This window comes from Bubalus kerabau, chromosome 1 (genome assembly GCF_029407905.1).
Source record: "Bubalus kerabau isolate K-KA32 ecotype Philippines breed swamp buffalo chromosome 1, PCC_UOA_SB_1v2, whole genome shotgun sequence".
NCBI lineage: Eukaryota > Metazoa > Chordata > Mammalia > Artiodactyla > Bovidae > Bubalus > Bubalus kerabau.
The window spans coordinates 188,376,404-188,400,185 of record NC_073624.1 but is presented as its reverse complement, the minus strand read 5'-3'; the positions used below and the strand labels follow the sequence as shown (position 1 = coordinate 188,400,185).

Here is a 23,782-nt window from a genome sequence, read left to right as displayed (position 1 = left end):
GGAGCCTGAATGGCTCACAGGGAGGGACCAACATTCAGAGAGCTGTTGACAGGCAGGAAGAGAGCGGTATGGAGGCAGATAAAACCTGGAGATAGCAAAGACCGGCTGATTAAAAAGATGGCGAAACCGAGGGGGCGAGGCTCTCAGGCCAACCCTGCCCCCAACCCGCCCCTCCTTCCTATCCTGGGCCGGTGGCCACGGGCTGATGCCGCTGCCGAAAAGGACATCTGTCCCCATGGAAACAGCAGACGTGGGGGAAGGGAGCCAGGCTCAGCTGGTGTCACTTCAAGGTGACAGTCGGGCAGGAGACCCCGGGGGGCTGACAAATGCCAGGAAGCCCCAATCTCCCCCCTCACCCCCTAAGTCCAAGCCTGCCTAGGGAGGGGGTAGACACCAGTTGGGGAGGGGGCGTGCTTCCGGTTCCAGGCACTGTTTGGAAGTGAGGGACATCACTTCTCTGCTAATTGGACATGACCCTCCAAGGATTAGAGGGGGAAAGCTTTCAAGCCCCCTCACCAGAGTCGTTCTCCAGGACTGCACCCCCCAGATGACTCCCTAATGGCTCAAATCTCTAGCACTGCCAAATTGCCACGGATACTGGCTTTGCTTTCTTCATGAACCTTTATTGGATGTTCTTGGGACAAGGGAGAGGTCTATCCTCATAAAAACAAGGACGGAGTCTCTAAGATAAACTGCTGGACTCTGTGATCCCCTAGGAATAAGTCACATCTTTATATAGTCGCTGGGGGGAGGTCTTCTCTGGCTCTCTTGTGGTTCTGATTTCTCTTCCCACTTCAAGGAACCCTCTTGACCTTGGCTGCCCAGAGGAGCCTGGGCCAGGAGAGATTCTGACTGCAGAGACGGGGTGAATGGGTCTGGGACTGGGGCAAGATTTGGAAGCCAGATGCGACTTGGGGGTGGGGTGCTGGGGAAAAGAGATCGAGTAGAAGCTTTGGCCCTTCTGATCCTCACTGTCCAGCACCTTCCTTTCCACAGGCCATGCCTTCTTCCTTGGGGCTCTCCGGGGCCGGTATAGGACGTTGCTGTAGATTGGACTGCCTGCATTGGGGGGTGGGGTGGGAGATTATACCAAGAGGGGACAGTCATTTAAGAGAGCCTGGTCCTCTCCAGCCCACTTTCTGGGGGCTTTGACTATGCCCCTGAAAAAACACGGGTGTAGGGGCCAGCCTTCCCGATCCATTCCCCTTCTCTGCCCCCCCCCCCGCCCCCCCGCCTCACCCTCCCTCCTTCCGAAAGGAGCAGGTATCAAAGTCAGAAGGGGATGCGTTTCCGCCTAGTCAAGCAGCTGCAGTTCCAGATTTTGCAACGAGGGGGCGCGATCGCCAGAGGGTGGCGGTGCTCTTGGGAACCTCCCGCCCTCGGCGCAGCTACCTGCGCGGTTCCTTACCTGCATCCCCGTTCCGGCAGCGGCGGCGGCCCCAGATCCCAGCCCCCAGAGCGAAAGCGGCCACGGCCACGGCCCCCGTCACCAGCGGCGCGAAGTAGAGGCCTGGAATGGGAGAGGGGATGGTGGGCAGGCTGACGAAGGGCGGGGCCGAGAGGCGGGGAGGAGCTGAAGGAGGGTCAGGCAGACGGAGCTCACCTGAAAAGCTCTGGTCCTGCTGCCAGACATCTGCAGAGAAGAAACCTGCGTCTCAGGCGAACTCACCTTTGAGTTCAGCATCCTGCACCCCTTTAGGGTAAGAGCCCCTCTACCCCGTGTGGAACCTCAGGGTTCTTGCACTTGCCATGCTGTGAGTTCAGGCAAGTATTTGCTCTAAACCTCTTTCCTCTTCTGAAAAATGAGACTAAGCATGCCTGTCTTGCTGGGTTATTGTGAATACATTCCAGACCCGGTAATAAATTCTTTAGATATAATCACTTTAAAGTCATGTAATCTGGGGACTTCCCTGGTGGTCCAGTGGTTGAGACTCTGAACTCCGAATGCAGGGAACCCAGGTTTGATCTCTGGTCAGGAAACTAGATCCTACATGCCAGAACTAAGAGTTCACATGCTGAAACAAAGATTCCGCATGCTGCAACTAAGACTTGGCACAGGAAAATAAATACATATTTTAAATAAAGAAATAAATTCACCTAGTCTGATGAGAAAGCACTATTAGCTGAATTTTGATAACTAAGGAAACAGGCACAAAAGAGTCAAGTCACTAGCATAAGGTCACGGAGCAAGTGAATAGCCGAGTGGGGATGTGCTTTCAGGTCTGTGTAACTGACAGGAACCCCAGCCAAGGCGCTTTCTCCTGTGACCAAGACAAGACCCAGAGTCCCCAGCCCCTTCATCTTCCAGGTTCTGAAGTTGGCCGTGATCCCGGGGTGGAGGGGTGGGCTTCTGATGGGGAAGCCAGCTGTGCAGAGCTGAATCCGTGCAGACCCAGCCTCGCTCCCTCACAGCTGCCAACAACTCTCAGCCCGGTGCCTCCGCTACCCCCGCCTCTGCTAATTGGTAATTGGCCCCCTTGTCCCTGGGAGCCAAGAGTTGGCGGGGAGGGTGGGGGGTGGGTGCGGCGGAGCGGCCATAACACACCACCCTGGAGGCAGGCAGTGGGCGGATCCTGCCAGCTGGAGAGAAATGGGCATCTCTTGGAGCTAGGCGTCTGGGTGGTGCTTCATTTTGCCTGATAGGAGCCAGGCAGGGCCCAAGGCCCTGAGGAACAGTGAAGAGCGCAAGACCGCAACAGGTCAACTTGCAAACTATGCAGGGTTTGGCCCTTATGTGGGTGTCAGGCAGAGTTGGAGAAATGTGTGAGTCGGGCTCTGGAGAAAGCTGCCTGCATCCCGGCTTGTGTGGGTGGCTGGACGTGTCTTGGCCCTGGCTGGGCCTTAGCTTTATTCTCTGTGAAAGGAGGCTGCTGGCTAAGCTAATCTGGAAAGTTCCTTCCAGCCTTGAGAGTCAATGGTTTTCTTTTTTGTCTGTTTGTTTTGTGTATGTGTTTTATTTTTGGCCCTGTGGAATTGAAGCTGTGCCCCCTGCAGTGGAAGCATGGAGTTCTGACCACTGGACCACCACAGGGAAGTCCGGACAGTCAATGGCTTTCAAGTCTAGATCCTGGAATTCTAGTTTTCTGCTCTTACATACTCTGATTGCAAAAGGCTAAGAGTTTATCTATTTAAAGTATTTCAGACCCTACAATTCTAAGATTCTAGACTCTTCCATGCCTTTGTTTTGGTGTTTCTCAACCTTTTTTCATTATCAGTCCCCTAAGAAGGCTTTCTAAGAACCTTCATTTGTTCCCTCATGAAATGTTAATACCACAGATATGCTGTAAATCTGTGGGCTATGTGCATATCTCTGCTTTAAATATAAAAGGGTAAGATTTTCTTTGCTCCCAAGAACCAATGTTTACCTTCTTAGGAGTGATAGTCCCCATGGATAACATATGCTACAATTCTCAGAGCTTAGAATTTACGCCCCTAGGATTCTCAAACTGCAAGATTCTGCTTTATGGTTTGAGATTCTAAAATTGTTTTCGGTACAATACAACTGTGTCCATATGTTGACCAAAAGACAAGTTCTAGGGGCTTCACTGATGGTCCAGTGGTTAATACTCCACGTTTCCAATGCAGGAGGTGTGGGTTTGATCCCTGATCGGGGAACTAAGATCCCACATGCCCCCACAGTGCAGCCAAAAAGTATTTTAAAAAAGACAAGTTCTAGATTGTTCATAGAGGTCTTATTTATAATAGCCAAAACCCAGAAGTTGCCAAAATAGCCATCGATAGGAAATTGGACCGATCAGTGGTGATGGAGGGCACTCCACAGAAAAGGAAAAGGACTAGCCATTGCTCCACATACCAACACAGAGGAGTCCCACAGCGTCGAGTGAAAGATGTCAGACACAGAATGTACTCTATGACTTCATTAAGTAAAACAGGAAGCCAGTTAAAATAGATTTATGCTGCTATAAGTCAGAATAGTGTGTGGGGGGGGGGGGAGGAAGGCATTTATAAGGAGGCAGATATGTGTGTCAAGCAGGGTGCTAAGTACCCAGATGTATGCAGGTTGTGAGAATCCATTGCTATGATTTGTGGTGTTGTTGTTCAGTCAATAAGTCATGTCCGATTCTTTTGCAACCCCATGGACTATAGCCCATCAGTCTCCCCTCTCCATGGATTTCCCAGGCAAGAATACTGGAGTGGGTTGCCATTTCCTTCTCCAGGGGGATCTCCCCAAGCCAGAGATCTCCTGCATCACAGGTGGATTCTTTACCACTGAGCCACCAGTGAAGCCATTATTTGTATACATCCCTCCAAAATTCATATGTTGAATCCTAACCTCTAATATGAAGGTCATGAGAGGTCAGGGCCTTTGGGGGGTAGTTAGGTAAAGAGGGTAGAGCCTTCATGAATGGGATCAGTGCTCTTTTGGTGGTCTGTACAGTGGTTAAGACTCTGCCCTTCCAAGGCAGGTGGTGCAGTTCAGTCCCTGGTTGCCAAACTAAAATTCCACATGCAGTGTGGCACAGCATCCCTCAATAAAAGGGACCCTAAAGAGCTCCCCAGCCCCCTGCTGCTACATGAGGACACAGCTAGAAGGTGCAGGCTATGAACCAGGAAGAGGGTTCTCACCAGAGCACGACCTTGCTAGCACTTTGATCTTGGATTTCCAATCTCTAGAATTCTGAGAAATAAATATGTGGTTTATAAGCCACCCAGTCTGTAGTGTCTTATCAGTGATCTAACTAAGATATCCATGAACTGGCCACTTTCGGTATGGGCATTTCTCTGTATGGAGGATATACTTGAATAACAGTTTATGGAACTGTTTTGAATTAGAATCCAGAATTATATATATTCAAGAGTGTTTATGATTGTGATATATTGGAGCAGGGCTGAGTAACTACAGCCTGTGAGTCAAATTCAGCCCTTTGGTTTTTTTTTTTTTTTCCAAATAAAGTTTTATTGGCCCCGAGGCCCTCCCATTCCCTTAAGCATGTCTATGGAGACTTTCACACTATACCAGCAGGGTGGAGTCGTCACCACAGAAACTGTCTGGTCTGCAAAATTCTCGCATCTGCAGACTGTTTCTAGGAATCTGATTTAGAGAATTTAGTTGCTAGGAGCTTGAGATTCTAGAAGCTTAAGATTTCTAGAAGTTCCAAGTCCTCCCTGGCTTACACCCCTGCCCCCCACCCCCATGCTCTCATACCTCTCTCCACCAGGAGCTGCGTCCCGTTGCCCTGGGCCTCCTCCCAATCAGGGATCTCCACGGTTGCCCCACACACATAGAGTCCACTGTCATTGAGGCTCACGTGGTTCAGCTGCAGGGTGAGGTTGCCAGGCGGCTGCCAGGAGAGCCATCCCTGAGGCCCACAGACATCCTTGCTCAGACTGCCATTGATGATGTGTGTCTGGCAAAAGATGTCAGCGTCCTTGATCCACTCGACACGGAGCCGCTCCCAGGCCTGGGCGTGCATCACCTGGCAGGCCAAAGTCACCTGGCTGTCCTGTCTCACCTGCAGCAACTTCGGTGCCTGCTGCACAGTCAGGCCTGTGGCTCCTTGCAGGACTGGGGGAAAGAAGAAGTGAGTGAGACCTTCTTAAGTGTGTGTGTGTGAGTGTGTATGTGTGTGTGCGTGACTTACTTCCCTAGCCAGCCCACAGGAATCAGGCAGTGAGAACCTGAAAGCTTACTATCTGTGTGATCTTTGCAAGGTCATTTCTTGCTGAACCTCCATGGTCCCATCTGTGGAATGGGTATAAGTTTCTCAGCACTTGTGAGATTTCAAGGTGAACTCTATGACATGTCTGGCTCTCAGCCACAGAAAGATTGCCTGGAGTGTGCCAGACCCTGATCTGGACCCTGTGGACACAGACACACAGGTGACTGAGACAGACAAAAGCCCCTACCCTTGTGGAGCCAACGGTCTCGGGGTAGAGACACAGGAAGTCATGAAATGAGAATCGATGGAAGAAAGGAATGGGGAGTGGCAAGAGATGATAAAGATGAAATGAGAGGGTGTACTTATAGAGGGTGATCAGGAGGGCCTCTCAGAGGAGGTGACATTTGAGCAGGGATGTGAATAGTAAGATGTATTCCGGGCTTGCCTGGTGGTACAGTTAAGACTCCATCTGAGAACACTTTCTAACACCATACACAAAAATAAACTCAAAATGGATTAAAGATCTCAACGTAAGACCAGAAACTATAAAACTCCTAGAGGAGAACATAGGCAAAACACTCTCCGACATACATCACAGCAGGATCCTCTATGACCCATCTCCCAGAATATTGGAAATAAAAGCAAAAATAAACAAATGGGACCTAATTAAACTTAAAAGCTTCTGCACAACAAAGGAAACTATTAGCAAGGTGAAAAGACACCCTTCAGAATGGGAGAAAATAATAGCAAATGAAGCAACTGACAAATAACTAATCTCAAAAATATACAAACAACTCCTACAGCTCAACTCCAGAAAAATAAATGACCCAATCAAAAAATGGGCCAAAGAACTAAATAGACATTTCTCCAAAGAAGACATACAGATGGCTAACAAACACATGAAAAGATGCTCAACATCACTCATTATCAGAGAAATGCAAATCAAAACCACTAAGAGGTACCATTTCACGCCAGCCAGAATGGCTGCGATCCAAAAGTCTACAAGCGATAAATGCTGGAGAGGGTGTGGAGAAAAGGGAACCCTCTTACACTGTTGGTGGGAATGCAAACTAGTACAGCCACTATGGAGAACAGTGTGGAGATTCCTTAAAAAACTGGAAATAGAACTGCCTTATGATCCAGCAATCCCACTGCTGGGCATACACACTGAGGAAACCAGAAGGGAAAGAGACACGTGTACCCCAGTGTTCATCACAGCACTGTTTATAATAGCCAGGACATGGAAGCAACCTAGATGTCCATCAGCAGATGAATGGATAAGAAAGCGGTGGTACATATACACAATGGAGTATTACTCAGCCATTAAAAAGAATACATTTGAATCAGTTCTAATGAGGTGGATGAAACTGGAGCCTATTATACAGAGTGAAGTAAGCCAGAAAGAAAAACACCAATACAGTATACTAACGCATATGTATGGAATTTAGAAAGATGGTAACAATAACCCTGTGTATGAGACAGCAAAAGAGACACTGATGTATAGATCAGTCTTATGGACTCTGTGGGAGAGGGAGAGGGTGGGGAGATTTGGGAGAATGGCATTGAAACATGTATAATATCATGTATGAAACGAGTCGCCAGTCCAGGTTCGATGCACGATACTGGATGCTTGGGGCTGGTGCACTGGGATGACCCAGAGGGAGAGTATGGGGAGGGAGGAGGGAGAAGGGTTCAGGATGGGGAACACAGGTATACCTGTGGCGGATTCATTTCGATATTTGGCAAAACTAATACAATATTGTAAAGTTTAAAAAAGAAAAAAAAAGAATCCACCTGCCAATGCAGGAGACACGGGTTCGATCCCTGGTTGGGGAAGATCCCACATGCTGTGGGACAACTAAGCCCGTGCTCTGCAACAAGAGAAACCGCTGCAATGAGAAGCCCAAGTACCGCAACTAGAGAGTAGCCCCTGCTTGCCACAACTAAAGAAAGTCTGAGTGCAGCAATGAAGACCCAGCACAGGCATAAACAAATAAAATAAATCTTAAAAAAACGAAAGAAGTAGACAGTCGTCCGTAAGGAATGGGTCATGCAAAGGTCCTGAGGCTAGACCAGGCCTGGTGAGTTGGAGGAACAGGGAGGAGGCCCCCAGGGTTGGAGCAGAGCACGTGAGGGGGAGAGAGGGAGGAAGTGGGATCAGAGAAGTCAGCAGGGCATGGCTTTTAGAGACCTGCGGGCTGTGTGGGTGGGATATGACAGAGGTAGGGAGGTGGGTGGGGGTGGGGAAAGGGGAGCAGTGTACTTTTCAATCTAAGCATGATGAGAAACCATGGGAGCAGGGAGGAAGTGTGGTCCAGTTAAAGTTTAAAAAAAATCACAGTCCTTGCCATGGTGAGAACGGACTGTGATCTTCATGGGGCAGGAGCCGGAGAGAGGTCAGGATGGCCGAGAAACCAGGGTCCAGGAGACCAGTGATGGGACTCAGACCCTGGAAAAGAAGAGGTCAGAGTTTGAACAGATTTTGAAAGTTGCCTGCAGAAGAACTACAAGACCTGAGTTGGTCACTGTTCCCCTGAAACTGTCGCAACACTGTAGATCGGCTATACTCTAACACAAAATAAAAAGTTTAAAAATAAATATATATTAAAAAAAGAAGAACTGAATTGGGAGGGAGGGAAAGAGAGAGAGTGGCAGATTTCCAAGGTTCTTAGGCTGAGGGAACTTTGTGAATAGTGGCGACTTTAGGCCAAGATGGGGGATGCTGAGGGCCTTCCTTGGTGGTCCAGTGTTTGAGACTCGAGCTTCCGCTGCAGGGGGTGTGCGTTTGATCCCTGATTGGGAACTAAGTTAATCTCACATGCCACACAGCAAAAAAAAAAAAGATGGGGGACACCGAGTAGAAGAAGCAGGGCTAGAGGGGAAAGAAAGAGTTTGTTTTTGGCCATAGGAAGTCTGGGGTACCTGTTAGATGCCCCCACAAGAAGGGGTGAGTTGCTGTCAAGTTCCTGGCATTTGGGGTAGAGTTACAGCTGACCCTAAAGAGAGGAGATGCAGGGAAGAGTATTCCAGGCAGAGGGAACAGAAGGTGCAAAGGTCCAGAAGTAGGATCAAGCTCTATGTGTTGGGATAAAAAAAGAAAAAAAAAAAAAAAGAGGAGTCAGCAGACTGGCCATGGGGGAGAGAGAGGGAATGCAGAGGAGCACAGAGAATAGAGCGGCCAGCAGGGCCAGGTCATACAAGGCTCGTAGGCAGGTCCCAGTGTGAATTTTATCCTAAGGCTCTCTCTGTGGATTTTCGCTAGAACGGTTCAACCCTTGTGGGCTTCCCTGGGAGCCCAGATGGCAAAGAATCTGCCTGCAGTGCAGGAGACCTGGGTTCAATCCCTGGGTGGGGAAGATCCCCTGGAGAAGGAAATGGCAACCCATTCCAGTATTCTTGCCTGGAGAATTCAGCTACAGCTCATGGGTTGCAAAGAGTTGGACGCTGCTGAGCAACTACACACATACAGAGTTCAACCCTTGTAAAGTTCTGAGTATCAGGGAGAGAGGGTGTATTTGGCAGAGCGGAGAGACGAAGGTTTCGAGGGGGCTCTGAACCGGAGGGGCAGGCAGCTGGAGTGACGAGTCACAACAGGATGGGGGCCAAGGCGGGGAGATTCAGATACTCACCCCAGAACTGCACCAGGAGGACCAGCACTGTGCCCGGGGACCCCATTCCTGGCCCCTCAGGCTCCTCTCTTCCAGCTGGCGCCCCGCCACCCCCTTTCCCCTCCCGTGTGACAGACTTCCTGCCACAGAAGCATAGGTCACACTCCGCCCCCACCACAGAGGCATAAGTGACACCCAGGCCAGCCAGCAGACGTCCGGTGGCCACTACTGCTGGGGCTCCACTTCCTGTCACTGGTGCCTCAGTTTCCCTCTTTTTTTTTTCAAGGCAAAAGGCAATATGTATATGTGATGGAGATAAAGTGAGTGAAAATCTTCCTAAAAGACTACAGAGGGGCTTTCCTGGCCGTCCAGAGGTTAAGACTTGGCCTTCCAATGCAGGCGGTGCGGGTTCAGTCCCTGCTTGGGAACCTAAGATCCCACATGCCGGGAAGCCAAGAAACCAAAATATAAAACAGAAACAATATTTTTGTTTAATGTACATTTAAAAATTGTATTTGTTGATTCATCGTTGGTTGTACTGGGTCTTCATTGCTGCATGTGGGCTTCTCTTGTTGGGGAGCACGGGCTCTAGGTGCACGGGCTTCAGTAGTTGTAGACCGTGGGCTCAGTAGTTGTAGCCCATAGGCTTAGTTGCCCTGCAGCATGTGGAATCTTCCCTGACCAGGGATCGAATCCATGTCCCTTGCATTGGCAGGCACATTCTCAACCACTGGACCACCAGAGAAGCCCAAAACAAGAAACAATATTGTTAATACATTCAATAGTCTTTAAAAATGGTCGACATCAAAAAAAATATTAAAAAAAAAGACTCCATAAACATGCCTAGACTGGGGACACATGGCAGGGCAGGTGAGAGAAGGAATGGGGAGGGGAGCAGATGGCACAGACCTGAGCAGGGGACCTAGTGGCAGCTTCTCAGCATCAATTATTTTGCCCCTAAGATGTCTTCTTTTGGGGTTCAGGGGAATGGATTTCTGCTAATGGTTTTGAGTCCTGGGGCAAGTAAGGCGGGTTACCTGCCCCTACAGCTGGAAGAATTCATAGTCTCCAGACTTTCTCTCAGCCCTGCACCTATTACCCCTTGGCTAGCTGTACCCACCCCTGGAGGAGGAGGCAGACTCCTAGACCTCAATGTCTCACTCCCAACCACAGTGTGACCTCTTTTTTTTTTTTTTTTTTTTTCAACCAGAAAGAAGAAGGTCAGTGTTCTTGGCAGAATTGTTCCCATCACTCACAGGCCCCTGTGGTGGTGTTCTGCCCACATGTCATACACAGAGCTTACCAGCCTCCTCCTAGCCCTATGGATTCTGAGCAGGCAGAGAAGCTTCTGGAGGAGATGTGAGAGCCTGGGGCTCTGTGGGATGCACAGGTGTTCAGCTGTAATGTGGGGAGAGAAAGGCAGCATTGGAAGCTGATCATCCGCTTAGGCAAAAGACTTTGGCTTTTCAGTAAATTCGAGGTTTGAGTAGTCGTGGAGCCAGGTCTACGGGCCAGGCTGGAGGGCCGGAGCTGTGGCAATGAAATTCCATTTTGAGTGGTAGCTGAGAAGTTGCAGGGGTGAAAGAGTTGGGAGACTGAGGCACAGAAGAACCAGGGACAGGCTCAAGGTCACAGGGCAGTTGAACCCAGGCATCCTGCCTCCCAGTTCTGAGCTCTCTCCAGTTCAGGCATCATTAGCAATATCACCTGCGACGACCCAGACTCTGAGGGTCTCGGCTTTCCTCGACCCCAGCGCAAGAAAGACTACATTTCCCAGCTTGCAGCGAGGGGCGCGCCTGCGCGCTGCGGCCAGTGATGGAGCGCTGACTGGGGGCACGGCGGCGGCGGCGGCGAGGGCTCGGCGGGCCATTGGCTACCGGCAGCAGCACAGGCAGCTTGGGGACTAGAAGAGCGAGTGGGGCCCGCGGGCCGGGCCGGGCTGACCTGGGCTGCAGCCATGGAGGACCAGAGAGTAAGACCCGGGCGGGGCAGGGCGCGGTCCGAAGCGGGGGTGGACGAGAGGAGGGGGACCAGGTAATGCCGCAGCGTCCTCCCAGCTTCCCCCGACCCCAGCTGCTCTGCGGCCGAAGCCCCACCCTCGCCGCAACCACGCCCGGATCTAGCCCCCATTCTGGACGCCGCAGCCCGCCACCCTAGCCACGACCCACATCATCTTGGCCTGGGTTCAGGCGCATCCCCTTCATGGCCCCCACGCCTCCCCAGTATCGGGGACCCAGCCTTGACTCTATCACCCACGCCTTCCATCGGGACTGCGGACCAGGTGTCCCGACCCTGGCCACGCCCCGCCTCGGAGGGCGCCCCGCCAGCTCAGCACAGGTGACCCCCACCAATCTCGTGCCCCCAGGAAAAGGACCCGTGGGAGGCCTGGGTTTGGGCTGCAGGCCCTAGAAGCACCCACCCACGCCGGCCTCCTCTCCTGGCATCCCCTCCCCCAGACCTCCTTACCTTTCTCCACTTACCTGATTCCCTAGCGTCTCCCCTTTTCCAGATGAACCCATGTTCTGCGGGCATCCTTTTCCTCTGGGGTCTCTTTCCCAGACCTAGCTCCTTACCCCGAAGATACCCCCACCCCCCTCAGGATATAGTAACCTGGTTGAAGGCTTTGCACTCAGGCAGACCTGGCTGGGGCTCAGGGTCTGTGCTTCCTGAAAAGTTCTCTCAGAGCCTCAGTTTCCTTCCCTTTGAAATGGGCGGGCTCAATGTGCCCGATGCCTGCTGCTCCTGAGGGCTGTAGGGCCAGAGCTCCACCCAGGGCCTGCTCTTGTCTGGTGCCCAAGCTTTTTGGCACAGTGGCTCCCACATCCCTTCCCTGGATCCCTGGAGGACAGAAAGGGGGAGCTTCAAGTCAAGGAGCCCTGGACAGGCTGAGGGACTTAGTTTGTGCATGCTTCTCTGGGGGCAGGAGGCTCTGAGGAAGATCATCACAACGCTGGCTGTGAAAAATGAAGAGATCCAGAGTTTCATTTACTCCCTCAAGCAGATGCTGCTGAATGTGGAGGTGAGGAAGTCACCCCTGCCCCCAGGGTGGGGGGAAGGGCAGCTATAAAGGTAACCTGCCCTTGGGGACCCTGGGCCTTGCTGCCCATCTGAGCAGCAGCTTGGCCAGTCCTGGCCGCTCTGACCCCACCTCGTCTCTCCAAGGCAAACTCGGCCAAGGTGCAGGAGGACCTGGAAGCCGAGTTCCAGTCCCTCTTCTCCCTCCTGGAGGAGCTGAAGGAGGGCATGCTCATGAAGATAAAGCAGGACCGTGCCAGCCGCACCTATGAGCTGCAGGTGTGTGTGATTTGGGGTGGGGCGGGGGGGGGGGTGTTCTCCCAGACCCCCTCCCAGATGCCATCCCCTGCACATTCCCCAGAGCCCGACCGGCCTCAACATCTTCCTCCGAACCTGCTCCTCCTCTCTTGTCCCTTCCCAGAGGGGCCGCCAGTGTCCCTGGTGTCCCAAGCCAGACCATCCAGTGGTGTCAGCCACACCTCCTCTTTTCCCTGGGCTCTTCCCAGCCCCCTCCCTGGCCATGACCTATCCATCCCTCACGCACCTGCTCTCCCTCTTAATCCCTTCTCCCCTGCATTGCTGCAGCCCCATCCCTACATCTGGCTGTTCCTCCCCACCTGTCTTCATCTCGCACTTCCAATTTTTCAGCCCTTCCCACTGGTCCCTCAGATCTGAGGGCATTACTTCTTGCCAAACACTCGCTATGGCTCCTCTGGGGTCTCAGATTCCAAGCTGGGGTCACTAGGGCAACACCAGCACTTCCTGGGCCACCCCCTAACACCCTGGATACCCATCCACAAGGAATGTGGAGCTCTAGGCTCAGATGTGACCTAGGCATGTCTGTTTCTTTTTAAAAAATATTCACTTATTTTATTTATATGGTTATTCTGGGTCTTTGTTGCAGTATGTGGAATCTTTAGTTATAGCATGTAGAATCTAGGTCCCTGACCAGGGATTGAACCAGGCCCCTTGCATTGGGAGCATGGAGTCTTAGCCACTGTACCACCAGGGAAGTCCCTGGACGTGTCCTTTTCTAAGGAAGGGATCCCCAAATGGTTCTGATGTCCTGCCTGCAGAGAGGCCCAAACTCCCTCTAGCCTCCCTTTCCCACCTGGAGTTGGAGAAGGACATGGTACCCCGGATCCCCAAGGCGATGAGGAGCCCTGGGAGGCTCTGATGCCGTGGAGTAAGATGTCTCTTCTCTTGGTGGCATGGCTCCTGCAGAACCAGCTGGCTGCCTGCACGCGAGCCTTGGAGAGCTCCGAAGAGCTTCTGGAGACAGCCAACCAGACCCTGCTGGCCACTGACAGCAAGGACTTTCCCCAGGTGGGCGCCTCGGGAGCCAGAATGGCCACCCAGATACGTTTGCATTTCAGATCAACCACAAGTAATGTTTTACTCTGATTATGGCCCATGCAGGATTTAGTCTGAGTACATCCTAAACACCATTGGTAGGACATATGCTAAAATAATAAATTCTTTGCGGTAGATCTAAAACTCACAGGAAGCCCAGCTTGGTGCTCTGTGATGACCTAGATGGGTGGGATGGGAAGGAGGTAGGAGAGGAGTCCAAGAGGAAGCATGTATATATGTATCCATACAGCTGATTCACTTTGTTGTACAGCAGAAACTAATGTAACATTGTAAAGAAATTATACTCCAATTAAAAAAAAAAGAATGAATAAAATTTTTAGTATATCTCATGCAAATGTTTAGTATAAGTATTTCCCAAATGTTGCCTGGGACATATTTACACTAAAATACTTATTCATTATTTGAAATTCAAATTTAACAAGGAATTAATTTTTTAGTAAGATATGTCACGTCCAATATTTAGTGTAAGTATATCTGAAATATTGGATGGGACCTACTTATACTAAAAAGTATATATTTATTTATTGTTCATCTGCAATGCAAATTTAACTTTGTAGCCTATATTTTCATTTGCTAAATCAGTCAACTGTATGTACTGGGCACTAGGCGGGAGGTGGGGATAGGAGTGGGAGCCTGTCTTTGCCTCCCATCCCATCAGGGTCCGGCTAAGGCTTTCTGCCCCCATGCTGGGGCACTTTGACACATGGACACCCGACTGGGCCTCAGTCTTCTTGTCTGTGTAGTGGGTTTCTGATTCAGCCAACACAATTCTTTGGCTTTTGTTCTGTCCCTCTTTCTAGGCTGCCAAGCAAATCAAAGATGGGTAAGACGCTGGGACCTGGCTCCCACCCCATTGCCCCACCCCCATTGTGACGGTGGGAACACCCAGGTGAGGGTCCCTTGGCCCAGAGCACCCGACTGCAACAAGGGGGAGGGGGGCCCCCTACACACACCTCGGGGGACTAGGCCTGGGCGTCCACCTCCTTCCCTGCAGTGTGCAGGCTGCCTCCACCTCCTTCCCTGCAGTGTGACAATGGCCCCCGCCTTCCGGCTGTCACTGAAAGCCAAGGTCAGCGACAACATGAGTCATCTCATGGTGGACTTTGCACAGGAGCGGAGGATGTTGCAGGCACTCACGTTCCTGCCTGGTGAGAGGGGAACTCACTGGATGATAGGGAAAAAAATCCCAAAGTCTAGGAGAGAGCCCGGAGACAAGGCATGACAATCAGAATAAGGCTGACAACCATTTGTGGAAACTGCAGAAGGTCCGGCCCTGACTTGGAGCCCTGAGGATTCCCACCCCCCAGTGGGTGGAGCCACAAGGAAGCCCCACCCTGTGGTAGAGTCCTAAAGAATCCCCACCCACTAGGGGTGGAGTCCCATGGAGACCACACCCCAATTGGTAGCATTCTGGAAACTTACTACCTCTAAATGGTGGGATTCAGAGAAGCCCAAGTATTCGTTGGTTGAACCCTTAGAAAGCTCTTCTCTGCCTCACACCCTTTGGTGAAACCCTGAGGAGGCTCCACCCCCAGGCTACGGAACCCAGAGAAGCCCCGCCCCTAACCTGTTATCGGGAGGACGCCCAGACCCCAAGAAGGTCTAGTGGGTGGGCAGGGTTACATCCACGCACGCCCCTTCAGGCTTCCCTGCCCCGCACCCTGACACCCCTCTCTCCTCTGTCCTGGGCAGTGCCTAGCGCCCCTGTGATTGACCTGACCGAGTCCCTAGTGGCCGATAACTGTGTAACCTTGGTATGGCGCATGCCAGACGAGGACAACAAGATTGACCACTTCGTGCTGGAATATCGGCGGACCAACTTTGAGGGCCCACCCCGCCTCAAGGAGGACCAGCCCTGGATGGTCATCGAGGGGATCCGGCAAACGGAATACATCCTGACTGGTAAGGGCAGCTCAGCTTTCCCCATCAGTCCACCTGGGGCTCGTGGACCATACTCAAGGCTCTGCTGCGCTGATGGGGAGTAACATATAATAAGGAAAACGATGCCGGGGACAGCCCTGCACCATGTACTGAGGGCTTACTGTGTGCTAAGCATTTTACCCAGAAGCGACTTAGCAGCAGCAGCAGCAGCAGAAGCAATGAGTGTGTTATTGTCAGCTTTTTACAGATGAGGGAACTGAGTGAAGCACCGGGAAAGGGTGTGCTCCATCCTTGCCTTATCTCTATGACCCATCATTCATTCATTCATTTTGACTTATTTCCTGCAGGATACCAAGCACTGTCCTTACAGTAGTAAACAAAGTGCCTCTCATAGAGCTGGTGTTCAGGGAACCGTCCTCCCAGGCTCTGAGGATTTCCTTGGAGGTTATACGAAAGCAGAAAGACTGGGGGAATCCATCCAGCTGGTAGGAGAGGGTCTGAAGGAGGGTAAAATCAGGGGTCCCTCATGAGTTAAGAAACCATCCTGAGCCTGGGGAAGCCCTGAAGGGTGGGGAGAATCTCCCTGACAAGATAACTATCACCAGGGCTCTTGGGCTATAATCAGCCTGCTCCCTATCTGTAATTAGCATACAAGCTTAATAATAAGCATGCTAATTGCAGGAAAGAAAAGCCAGCAGCTGAGAAGAGGGCCTGAAAAGCTCTCAGCTTATCCTTTGCATGGAAATCAAAATAAACACACCCCATTTCCCCCCCCCCCCAGTCTTTTTTTTTAAATTATTGTGGCAAAATACACATAAGGTAAAATCCACCATGGTCACCATTAAGTATGCAGATCAGCTATTCAGTAATTCAGTGCTACGATCACCCCACCATCCATCTCCAGAACTTCTCAGCTTGCAAAACTGAAACTGTCCCCGTTCGTTTTTGTTACTGTTGTTGTTTGTTTTGTTTTTAAATTTTGGCCTTACCACATGGCTTGCAGGATCCTAGTTCCCTGACCAGGGATCGAAGCCATGCCCTTGGCAGTGAAAGCACAGAGTCCTAAGCACTGGACCACCAGGAAATTCCCCTGTCCTCATTAGACACTAACTTCCATTCCTCTCTGCCTGGTCCCTGGCACCCACCATTCTAATTCCTGTCCCTGGGAATGTTGCTACTCTAAGTTCCTCATATAGATGGAATCATACAGGACGACGCCTGGCTTATGTCACTGAGCATCGTGTCCTCAAGGCTCGCCATGTTGTAGCAGGTGTTAGTTTCCTTTCTTTTTAAGGCTGAATAATATTTCATTGTGTATACACACCCACACACGCACACACACACACAGGGCTTCCTAGGTGACGCCAGTAGTAAAGAAATCCACCTGCCAATGCAGAAGACTTAAGAGACGTGGGTTCAATCCCTGGGTCGGGAAGATCACCTGGAGAAGGAAATGGCAACTCACTCCAGTATTCTTGCTTGAGAAATCCTATGGACAGAGGAGCCTGGCGGGCTACAGTCCATGGGGTCACAAAGAGTTGGACAGACTGAGCACATATTATATATCATATGTATACACAATGAAATATATATATATATATATATACACATTGTATATATTCGGCTTTCTCCAGTAGTGGCAGCTTACATAACTAGAGTTCGATACCAGAACCAGGAAGCTGACACGAGTATAGTCTGCAGGGTTGATTTACTTTTCATCAGTTTTACCAGTTTAGCACGCACTGATTTGCATGTACATGTGTAATCCTGTATGCAGTTTTATCCCCTATGTAAATTTGTGTAACTACACCACAGTCAAAGTGTAGAGCTTCTCCATCACAGGCTTCTGGATGCATCCACTTTACCCCTCTGGCCTTTTCCAAAATCCATAGTGAGCGAATTCCTCAGGGCAGGAAGTTGAATCCCTCACAAGACCTGTGATACTGAAGATGATCACTCACCTATGTAAATAACCCATGTGGTTATTTGCTATCCACCTACTATCTTGTTGACTGTTTGGAAGACAGGAGGGTTTTGGTTAAGTTCTTATAACTTATATTCCTTGGGCCATCTCATCTTTATGTGAACCCTGCTCAGTGTGGGGAAAATGATTGTTAGGTTGCAGACTAGGAAACAGACACCCACTGTGAAAAGTCGGATAGGTTCATGATTTAGAATCCAAGCCTTCTGGGTGGTAGTCTTAGCTTCCCTGGTGGCTCAGAGAGTAAAGAATCTGCCTGCGATTTAGGAGACCTGGGTTCGATCCCTGGGTCGGGAAGATCCCCTGGATAAGGAAATAGCAACCCACTCCAGTATTTTCACCTGGGAAATCCCATGGACAGAGGAGCCTGGCAGACTACACAGTTCATGGGGTCACAGAGTCAGACACGATGGAGCGACTAACACTTTCTACTTAGCGCTGGGGCAGTAGGTGGCGCTGCTGAGCAATCTACAGAACTCAGAGGAGGGGATTCAAGAAAGGGTGAGGTAGTCTGGGTGGGCACCTGGAGAAAGTAACAGCCAAGCCGAGGCCCAAAAGAGAAGCCGGGGAGACCGAGTTCCAGGCCAAGGAACCGCCTGATCAAGGGCTCAGAGGACAGAACACTGAGCCTTTGTGTCTGGAACTAGTTAACTTTGCAGAAGGAACAACATCTGTAGGGAAAGGGGAGAAGAGGAATAGGGACTTTATCCTGAAGGCAAGGGGACCTATGAGAGGTTTCAGAAGATGGATTCTGAGTGCTGTTTGGAATGCCCAGAGAAGGCATCCTGCAGGGAACACCCGGGGCAACTGGACACGGGGTCTGAGCTAGAGGTTGAGCTGTGTGTGCCCTGTGGGTAGGCAGATAGTGTCTTAAGGGTGAGCAGGGTCTTAGATTGAGTCATCCAAACATTTGAGAGTACAGAGGAGCCTGTAAAGAATACCAAGAGGGAGCAGTCAGAGGGGGCAGTCAGTAGAGGGCAATGCCATGACTGCCAAGGAAAAATTCCATGAAGGAAGGAGTGGTCAGCCAGGAGAACCTACTAGATGAGGACTGACAAGCCCAGAAGAGAGAGAGAGGGAGTGAAGCCACTGAGAGGTCTAGACATATCTCCAAAGAGGTTTTGCACAAGGGGGAAGACAGTTCAATAGTTGCTTTCATTTTTTTAAGATTAGAAGAAATTAATAATAACTTTTTAAAAGGATACTATTAGGGAAAATCTTTAAGGCACTGGTCATGGCTAGATGCAGGAGTTCCAGCATATGACTTCTCAGCTCAGTTCTAGACACTGTTGGCTCTGAGAAAGCAGACATTCTCAAGTAGGGTTGCCAACATGATGGCAAATTTTCCCAGGAGTGGCTTCCTCCTAGTTGGCTGCTGCTGCTTCTAAGTCGCTTCAGTCATGTCCGACTCTGTGCGAGCCCATAGACGGCCACCCACCAGGCTCCCTCTCCCTGGGATTCTCCAGGCAAGAACACTGGAGTAGGTTGCGATTTCCTTCTCCAAGGCATGAAAGTGAAAAGTGAAAGTGAAGTCGCTCAGTTGTGGCCTACTCTTCGCGACCCCATGGACTGTAGCCTACCAGGCTCCTCTGTCCATGGGATTTTCCAGGCAAGAATACTGGAGTGGGGTGCCATCGCCTTCTCTGCCTAGTTGGCTAGTTCAGAGGAAAGAGGGACTCCACTCACTCTAATATCATCTGGAGTCCCAGGGTAGATTCTGATTGGCCTGTTTGGGTTATGTGCCTATCCCTGGACCAATTGCTGTGACTGAGCCTTAAAGCATCCTTAAAGCAGACTGATGGGCCAGTCTGGAATAGAGGTGGAGCCAAGTGATCCATAGTCCCACAGGTGAATGAAGACAGGGATGATTTCTCAGGGTTACCATGTGGTCTACAAGATGCTCCTTAGAATGAGAGGTGGTGGGATGACTGTGGGACACAAAGGCCTCTAATCTATCACTCAAAGAGTATACAATGTTAAGCCCTCTCTGTTGCCTTTCAGGTCTCAAGTTTGACATGAAATACATGAATTTCCGTGTGAAGGCCTGTAATAAGGCAGTTTCAGGCGAGTTCTCTGAGCCAGTGACCCTGGAGACACCAGGTGACTGACTCCCATACCTCCCCTCTCTGTGACTCCATAACCACTCACTCCCAGGGCTCCAGGGACTGGTGTCTAATGAGAATCTTCTAATCAGTGTTCTGTGGCCCTTTATGCCCTGGTTGCTAGGAAGCTCAGTGCTCAATCCATAGTAGATTCCTTAGCCTGAGTGTCTGCTATAAACTTGGTATTGTTCTTTGCATTTGCAGTTGATCGCATCATACCTGGATGGTTTTTACACACACACACTCCCCTTCTTTCTCTCTCTCTAACTCACTCTTCAAAAAAAAAAAAAAAAAAAGCTAAGTGCTCTATAGAATTGGAAATAGGGTATCAGTACTGAAGATAGATTTCTTAGCCCCCCACAGTGATACCTTTGCATGTTCGGGTAGGAAGTCCTTTCTGCACTCTAGCTTAGCTCTGTCATGCTATAGCACAGCCCCCTTTCTGGGATTAATCCCCAATGAAAGCACAGGGCAGCACAGTGGTTTGAAATGGCTTCAGACCTGGGAGACCTTTAGGCAACTAGCCCTTGGCCTTCACTCCTCTGGCTACCTGTTCTGCCCTCTCCACCCTTCCCTGTCCCGTCTTTTGGTGCCTTTCTGCCTGTTGTCTCTATATCTCTCCATCTCTGAACCTTTGTCCATTTGTCTCTCTTTCTCTCTCTTGATCTTAGTCTCTGTTTCTTTGTTTCTTTCTGTTCTCTGTCCCTGTCATGGTCTGTCTTGGTCACTGTCTGTCTCTCTCTGTCTCTCTCTGTGTCTCTGGGTTTTCCCATCTCTGTGACTCCTGTGTCTGCCTGGCCCCAGCGTTCATGTTCCACCTGGATGCGTCCACATCCCACCAGAACCTGCGGGTGGATGATCTCTCCGTGGAGTGGGACGCCATGGGCGGGAAGGTGCAGGATATCAAAGCTCGCGAGAAAGATGGCAAGGGGCGGACGGCGTCTCCCGTCAACTCCCCAGCCAGGTAGCCTGCCCCCTCCCCTCCCTGAGTCTCTGGTGGAGGAGATCAAGCTGGACATGGACATACAGAGTCCAGTATGGTCAAGGCTGGGGTAGAGGGAGGGACATGGAGTGGGGGGAGCCCAAAGAGTGAATAAGGGAGAGGAATCTTTGAAGTGGGTTTTGATGGTCAAATAGGATTTTTCCAGATGAGGAAGGGCACAGGTATGTTCCAAGATGAAAGACCCTGTGTATGAAAAGAACCACACACAGTCCAGGAAAGATGAAACGTTCATGGTGACTGGGGTGGACCAGGGAAGCCCTCCTATGGGAGAGGTGAGGTCTGATTGAGACTTCCCCCTCCCTGTCACCCACAGAGGTACTCCATCTCCCAAGAGGATGCCCTCAGGTCGTGGGGGACGGGATCGCTTCACAGCTGAGTCCTACACGGTGCTGGGTAAGGAGGAGGGAAGACAGACTAGAAAGAAGTCTGGGCAGGGGCCTGATAGGGGTTGGTGGGAGGGAATTCCTTTGGCTGGGGAAACAGGCAGGTGTCAAAAAAAGCTTCTATGGGAACAGTACCAGTGATGTGTTACTGTGATGTTGGGGGAATGGGAAGATTTGGGGCTGAGGGATCATTGGGGGAAAGTCAGAACTTATGGATGCTCTAGACACCCCACTCCAGTACTCTTGCCTGGAAAATCCCATGGGCGGAGGAGCCTGGTGGGCTGCAGTCTATGGGGTCTCGAAGAGTCGGACACGACTGAGCGACTTCACTTTCACTTTTCACTTTCATGCACTGGAGAAGGAAATGGCAATCCACTCCAGTGTTCTTGCCTGGAGAATCCCAGGGACGGGGGTGCCTCGTGGGCTGCCGTCAATGGGGTCACACAGAGTCGGACACGACTGAAGCGACTTAGCAGCAGCAGCAGACTGGGGAGGGCTGAGCAGTAGCTTGAGGGGGAATTTCCTGAAGTCTGTGGAGTAGATGAGACCCAGGGAGTAGCTGAGACTCGGGGAGTAGCTGGAAAGAATAGTTGCCTGTGGCTAGCCAGGTTTGTGGAGGAGCTGAAGCAAGACAGGGGCTCAGGGAAGTGGCTTAAGGTGAGTGGAGGAGCCAGAGAGTAGCTGAGTCTGAGAAGTGGAGAGAATGACTAGGGTGAGAGGTGTGGTTGGCACCACAGGACTGATTGGATCCTATGAAGGAGAAGCTGGAGTCTGAGGAGGAACAGGAGTTCCTGGAAATCACCACTGTCCTGAAAAAAACCTTGAGAAAGGGATCAGGATCTATGCAGAAGCCAGTGTAGTCTGTAATACCTGGGAGGCGATGAGGGTTGGAGATGAAGTTAGGGAGTTGCTGGTTTCTTTTTTTCTTTTTTTTGGCTGTGCCGGGTCTCAGTTGCGGCACTCAGGATCTTTAGTTGTGGCATGCAAACTCTTAGTTGTAGCATGTGGAATCTAGTTCCCTGACCAGATTCCAGGGTGGAACCCAGGCCCCTGCATTGGGAGAGTGGAGTCTTAACCACTGGACCACCAGGGAAGTCCTGGGAGTAGCTGGTTTCCTGGGCTGAATGAGGAGCTGAGCTATGGTCTGGTGGGGCAGAAGTGGGTGGAGAAGCTGCAGCGCAGGAATAGCTGGATGGGAAAATCGCCGAAGTCACAAGAATCTGGATCCAGGATCCTGGGAGGGTGTAGATTAACTGATAATCTCGCTGAGACTTGGTGACTTATATGGGCTTGGTCAGATATCTAGTATCTTAGTATCTAGGGAGGCATGGGATAGCTGGGGACCAGGCAGTGTCTGGAGGAAAGAGCTGGGGTCTGGCTGCCCGTTTTGAAAGGGCACCCAGGAGCCAATTATACCTAGTCCCCCTGCCCACCCCATCCCCCAGGGGACACGCTGATTGACGGCGGGGAACATTACTGGGAGGTGCGCTACGAGCCAGACAGCAAGGCGTTTGGCGTGGGGGTGGCCTACCGTAGCCTGGGCCGCTTCGAGCAGCTGGGCAAGACGGCTGCGTCCTGGTGCCTGCACGTCAACAACTGGCTGCAGGTCAGCTTCACTGCCAAACACGCCAACAAGGCCAAGATGCTGGACGCCCCCGTGCCCGACTGCCTGGGCGTGCACTGCGACTTCCATCAAGGTGATCCCCTCCGAGCCCTGGCTGGCCTCTGGCCACCCTTCTCCACTGTTCTCTCTCTGCCCAAACCTCTCTCACCGGTCCCTTTGTCGCTCTGGCCCTCCACTCCAGGCCTCCTGTCCTTCTACAATGGCCGTACCAAACAGCTGCTGCACACCTTCAAGGCCAAGTTCACACAGCCGCTGCTCCCAGCTTTCACGGTGAGGCCTTGTCAGGGGCCCAGGGAAGGAAAAGCGGGGTGGCGCGAGGGTTGGCTTTCCTGCTGAGCCTGTCTGTCCCCTTCTCCCTGCCCTGACTGTCCCCCAGGTGTGGTGTGGCAGCTTCCACGTGACGACGGGCCTGCAGGTCCCCAGCTCCGTGCGCTGCCTGCGGCAGCGGGGCAGCACCACTAGCAGCTCCAATGCCAGCCTCACCTAGGCCCCCGGACTGCCCATCAGCGGGCGGGTGCTGGGGCCGCCTCCTAGGCCCCTGGACTGCCCATCAGCGGGCGGATGCTGGGGCCGCCTCCGGGCCTCGACTGTTTGAGCTGGGCACCCTCCTCTCACTTGCTGCTTGGAGCCTTCACTCCTGATGGGGGGTCACTGACGGAGAGTGGGCACCCAGGTCGGGCCCTCCTCCTCACCTCACCTCCTAATAAAGGTCAGACACTGGCCAGGCGGTGCTGCTGGTTTTTGGGGGCTGGGTGGCACTGGCTGTGCCTGGTCCTCTCCAGACCTCAGCTTTCTCAGCCATAAAATGGGAAATTTCTTGGAAATTCCCTGGCAGTCCAATGGTTAGGACTCTGTGCTTTCACTGCAGAGGCCTGGATTCAATCCCTGGTCGGGGAACTAAGATCTCACAAGCTTGTTGTTTAGTCCCTGTCAGGTCGGACTCTTTGAGACCTGATGGACTGTAGCCCTCCAGGCTCCTCTGTCCATAGGATTTCCCAGGCAAGAATACTGGAGTGGGTTGCCATTTCCTACTCCAGGGGATCATCCTGACACAGGAATTGAACCCATGTCTCCTGCATTGCAGGCGTATTCTTTACCACTGAGCCACTAGGGAAGCCTCCTACAAGCCATGAGGCATAGTCGTAAAAATGGTGGGAGCTTTTCTTACAGGGTCAGGAGGCAGGTTTTGC

General features: G+C 51.5%; 2 protein-coding genes across 3 annotated transcripts; one reads left to right on the top strand and one right to left on the bottom strand.

The window, feature by feature from the left end:
* Window positions 1–578: 578 nt before the first annotated feature.
* On the bottom strand, window positions 579–5,684 carry TMIGD2 (transmembrane and immunoglobulin domain containing 2). The gene is made up of 4 exons (XM_055546921.1): window positions 5,168–5,684; window positions 1,604–1,633; window positions 1,409–1,510; window positions 579–1,059 (listed from the first exon to the last, which is right to left on the bottom strand). The coding sequence occupies exons 1-4, from the start codon at window positions 5,433–5,435 to the stop codon at window positions 713–715; spliced, it is 747 nt and encodes a 248-aa protein (XP_055402896.1). The 5' UTR covers window positions 5,436–5,684; the 3' UTR covers window positions 579–712.
* Window positions 5,685–11,083: 5,399 nt separating this feature from the next.
* On the top strand, window positions 11,084–23,312 carry FSD1 (fibronectin type III and SPRY domain containing 1). Of its 2 annotated transcripts, XM_055546915.1 has the most exons (13): window positions 11,085–11,201; window positions 12,153–12,248; window positions 12,392–12,523; window positions 13,469–13,570; window positions 14,419–14,441; window positions 14,645–14,766; window positions 15,311–15,520; window positions 19,482–19,580; window positions 20,387–20,546; window positions 20,899–20,978; window positions 22,414–22,665; window positions 22,774–22,862; window positions 22,969–23,312. In XM_055546915.1, the coding sequence occupies exons 1-13, from the start codon at window positions 11,187–11,189 to the stop codon at window positions 23,077–23,079; spliced, it is 1,491 nt and encodes a 496-aa protein (XP_055402890.1). In that variant the 5' UTR covers window positions 11,085–11,186; the 3' UTR covers window positions 23,080–23,312. The 2 variants fall into 2 exon arrangements, with proteins under 2 accessions (XP_055402891.1, XP_055402890.1); XM_055546916.1 differs by lacking the exon at window positions 22,414–22,665 and having other exon boundaries at window positions 11,084–11,201.
* Window positions 23,313–23,782: the final 470 nt, after the last annotated feature.

What these genes read in the sequence shown, in the direction of transcription:
- TMIGD2 (XM_055546921.1), bottom strand. Translation starts at nt 5,435, where the DNA reads ATGCACGCCCAGGCCTGGGAGCGGCTCCGTGTCGAGTGGATCAAGGAC. An exon ending in GCAGGACCAGAGCTTTTCAG is followed by an intron (nt 1,511 to 1,603) that starts GTGAGCTCCGTC and finishes CTCCCATTCCAG; the next exon opens with GCCTCTACTTCGCGCCGCTG. An exon ending in CTGCCGGAACGGGGATGCAG is followed by an intron (nt 1,060 to 1,408) that starts GTAAGGAACCGC and finishes CCCCCAATGCAG; the next exon opens with GCAGTCCAATCTACAGCAAC.
- FSD1 (XM_055546915.1), top strand. An exon ending in AACGGAATACATCCTGACTG is followed by an intron (nt 15,521 to 19,481) that starts GTAAGGGCAGCT and finishes GTTGCCTTTCAG; the next exon opens with GTCTCAAGTTTGACATGAAA. An exon ending in TGAGTCCTACACGGTGCTGG is followed by an intron (nt 20,979 to 22,413) that starts GTAAGGAGGAGG and finishes CCCATCCCCCAG; the next exon opens with GGGACACGCTGATTGACGGC.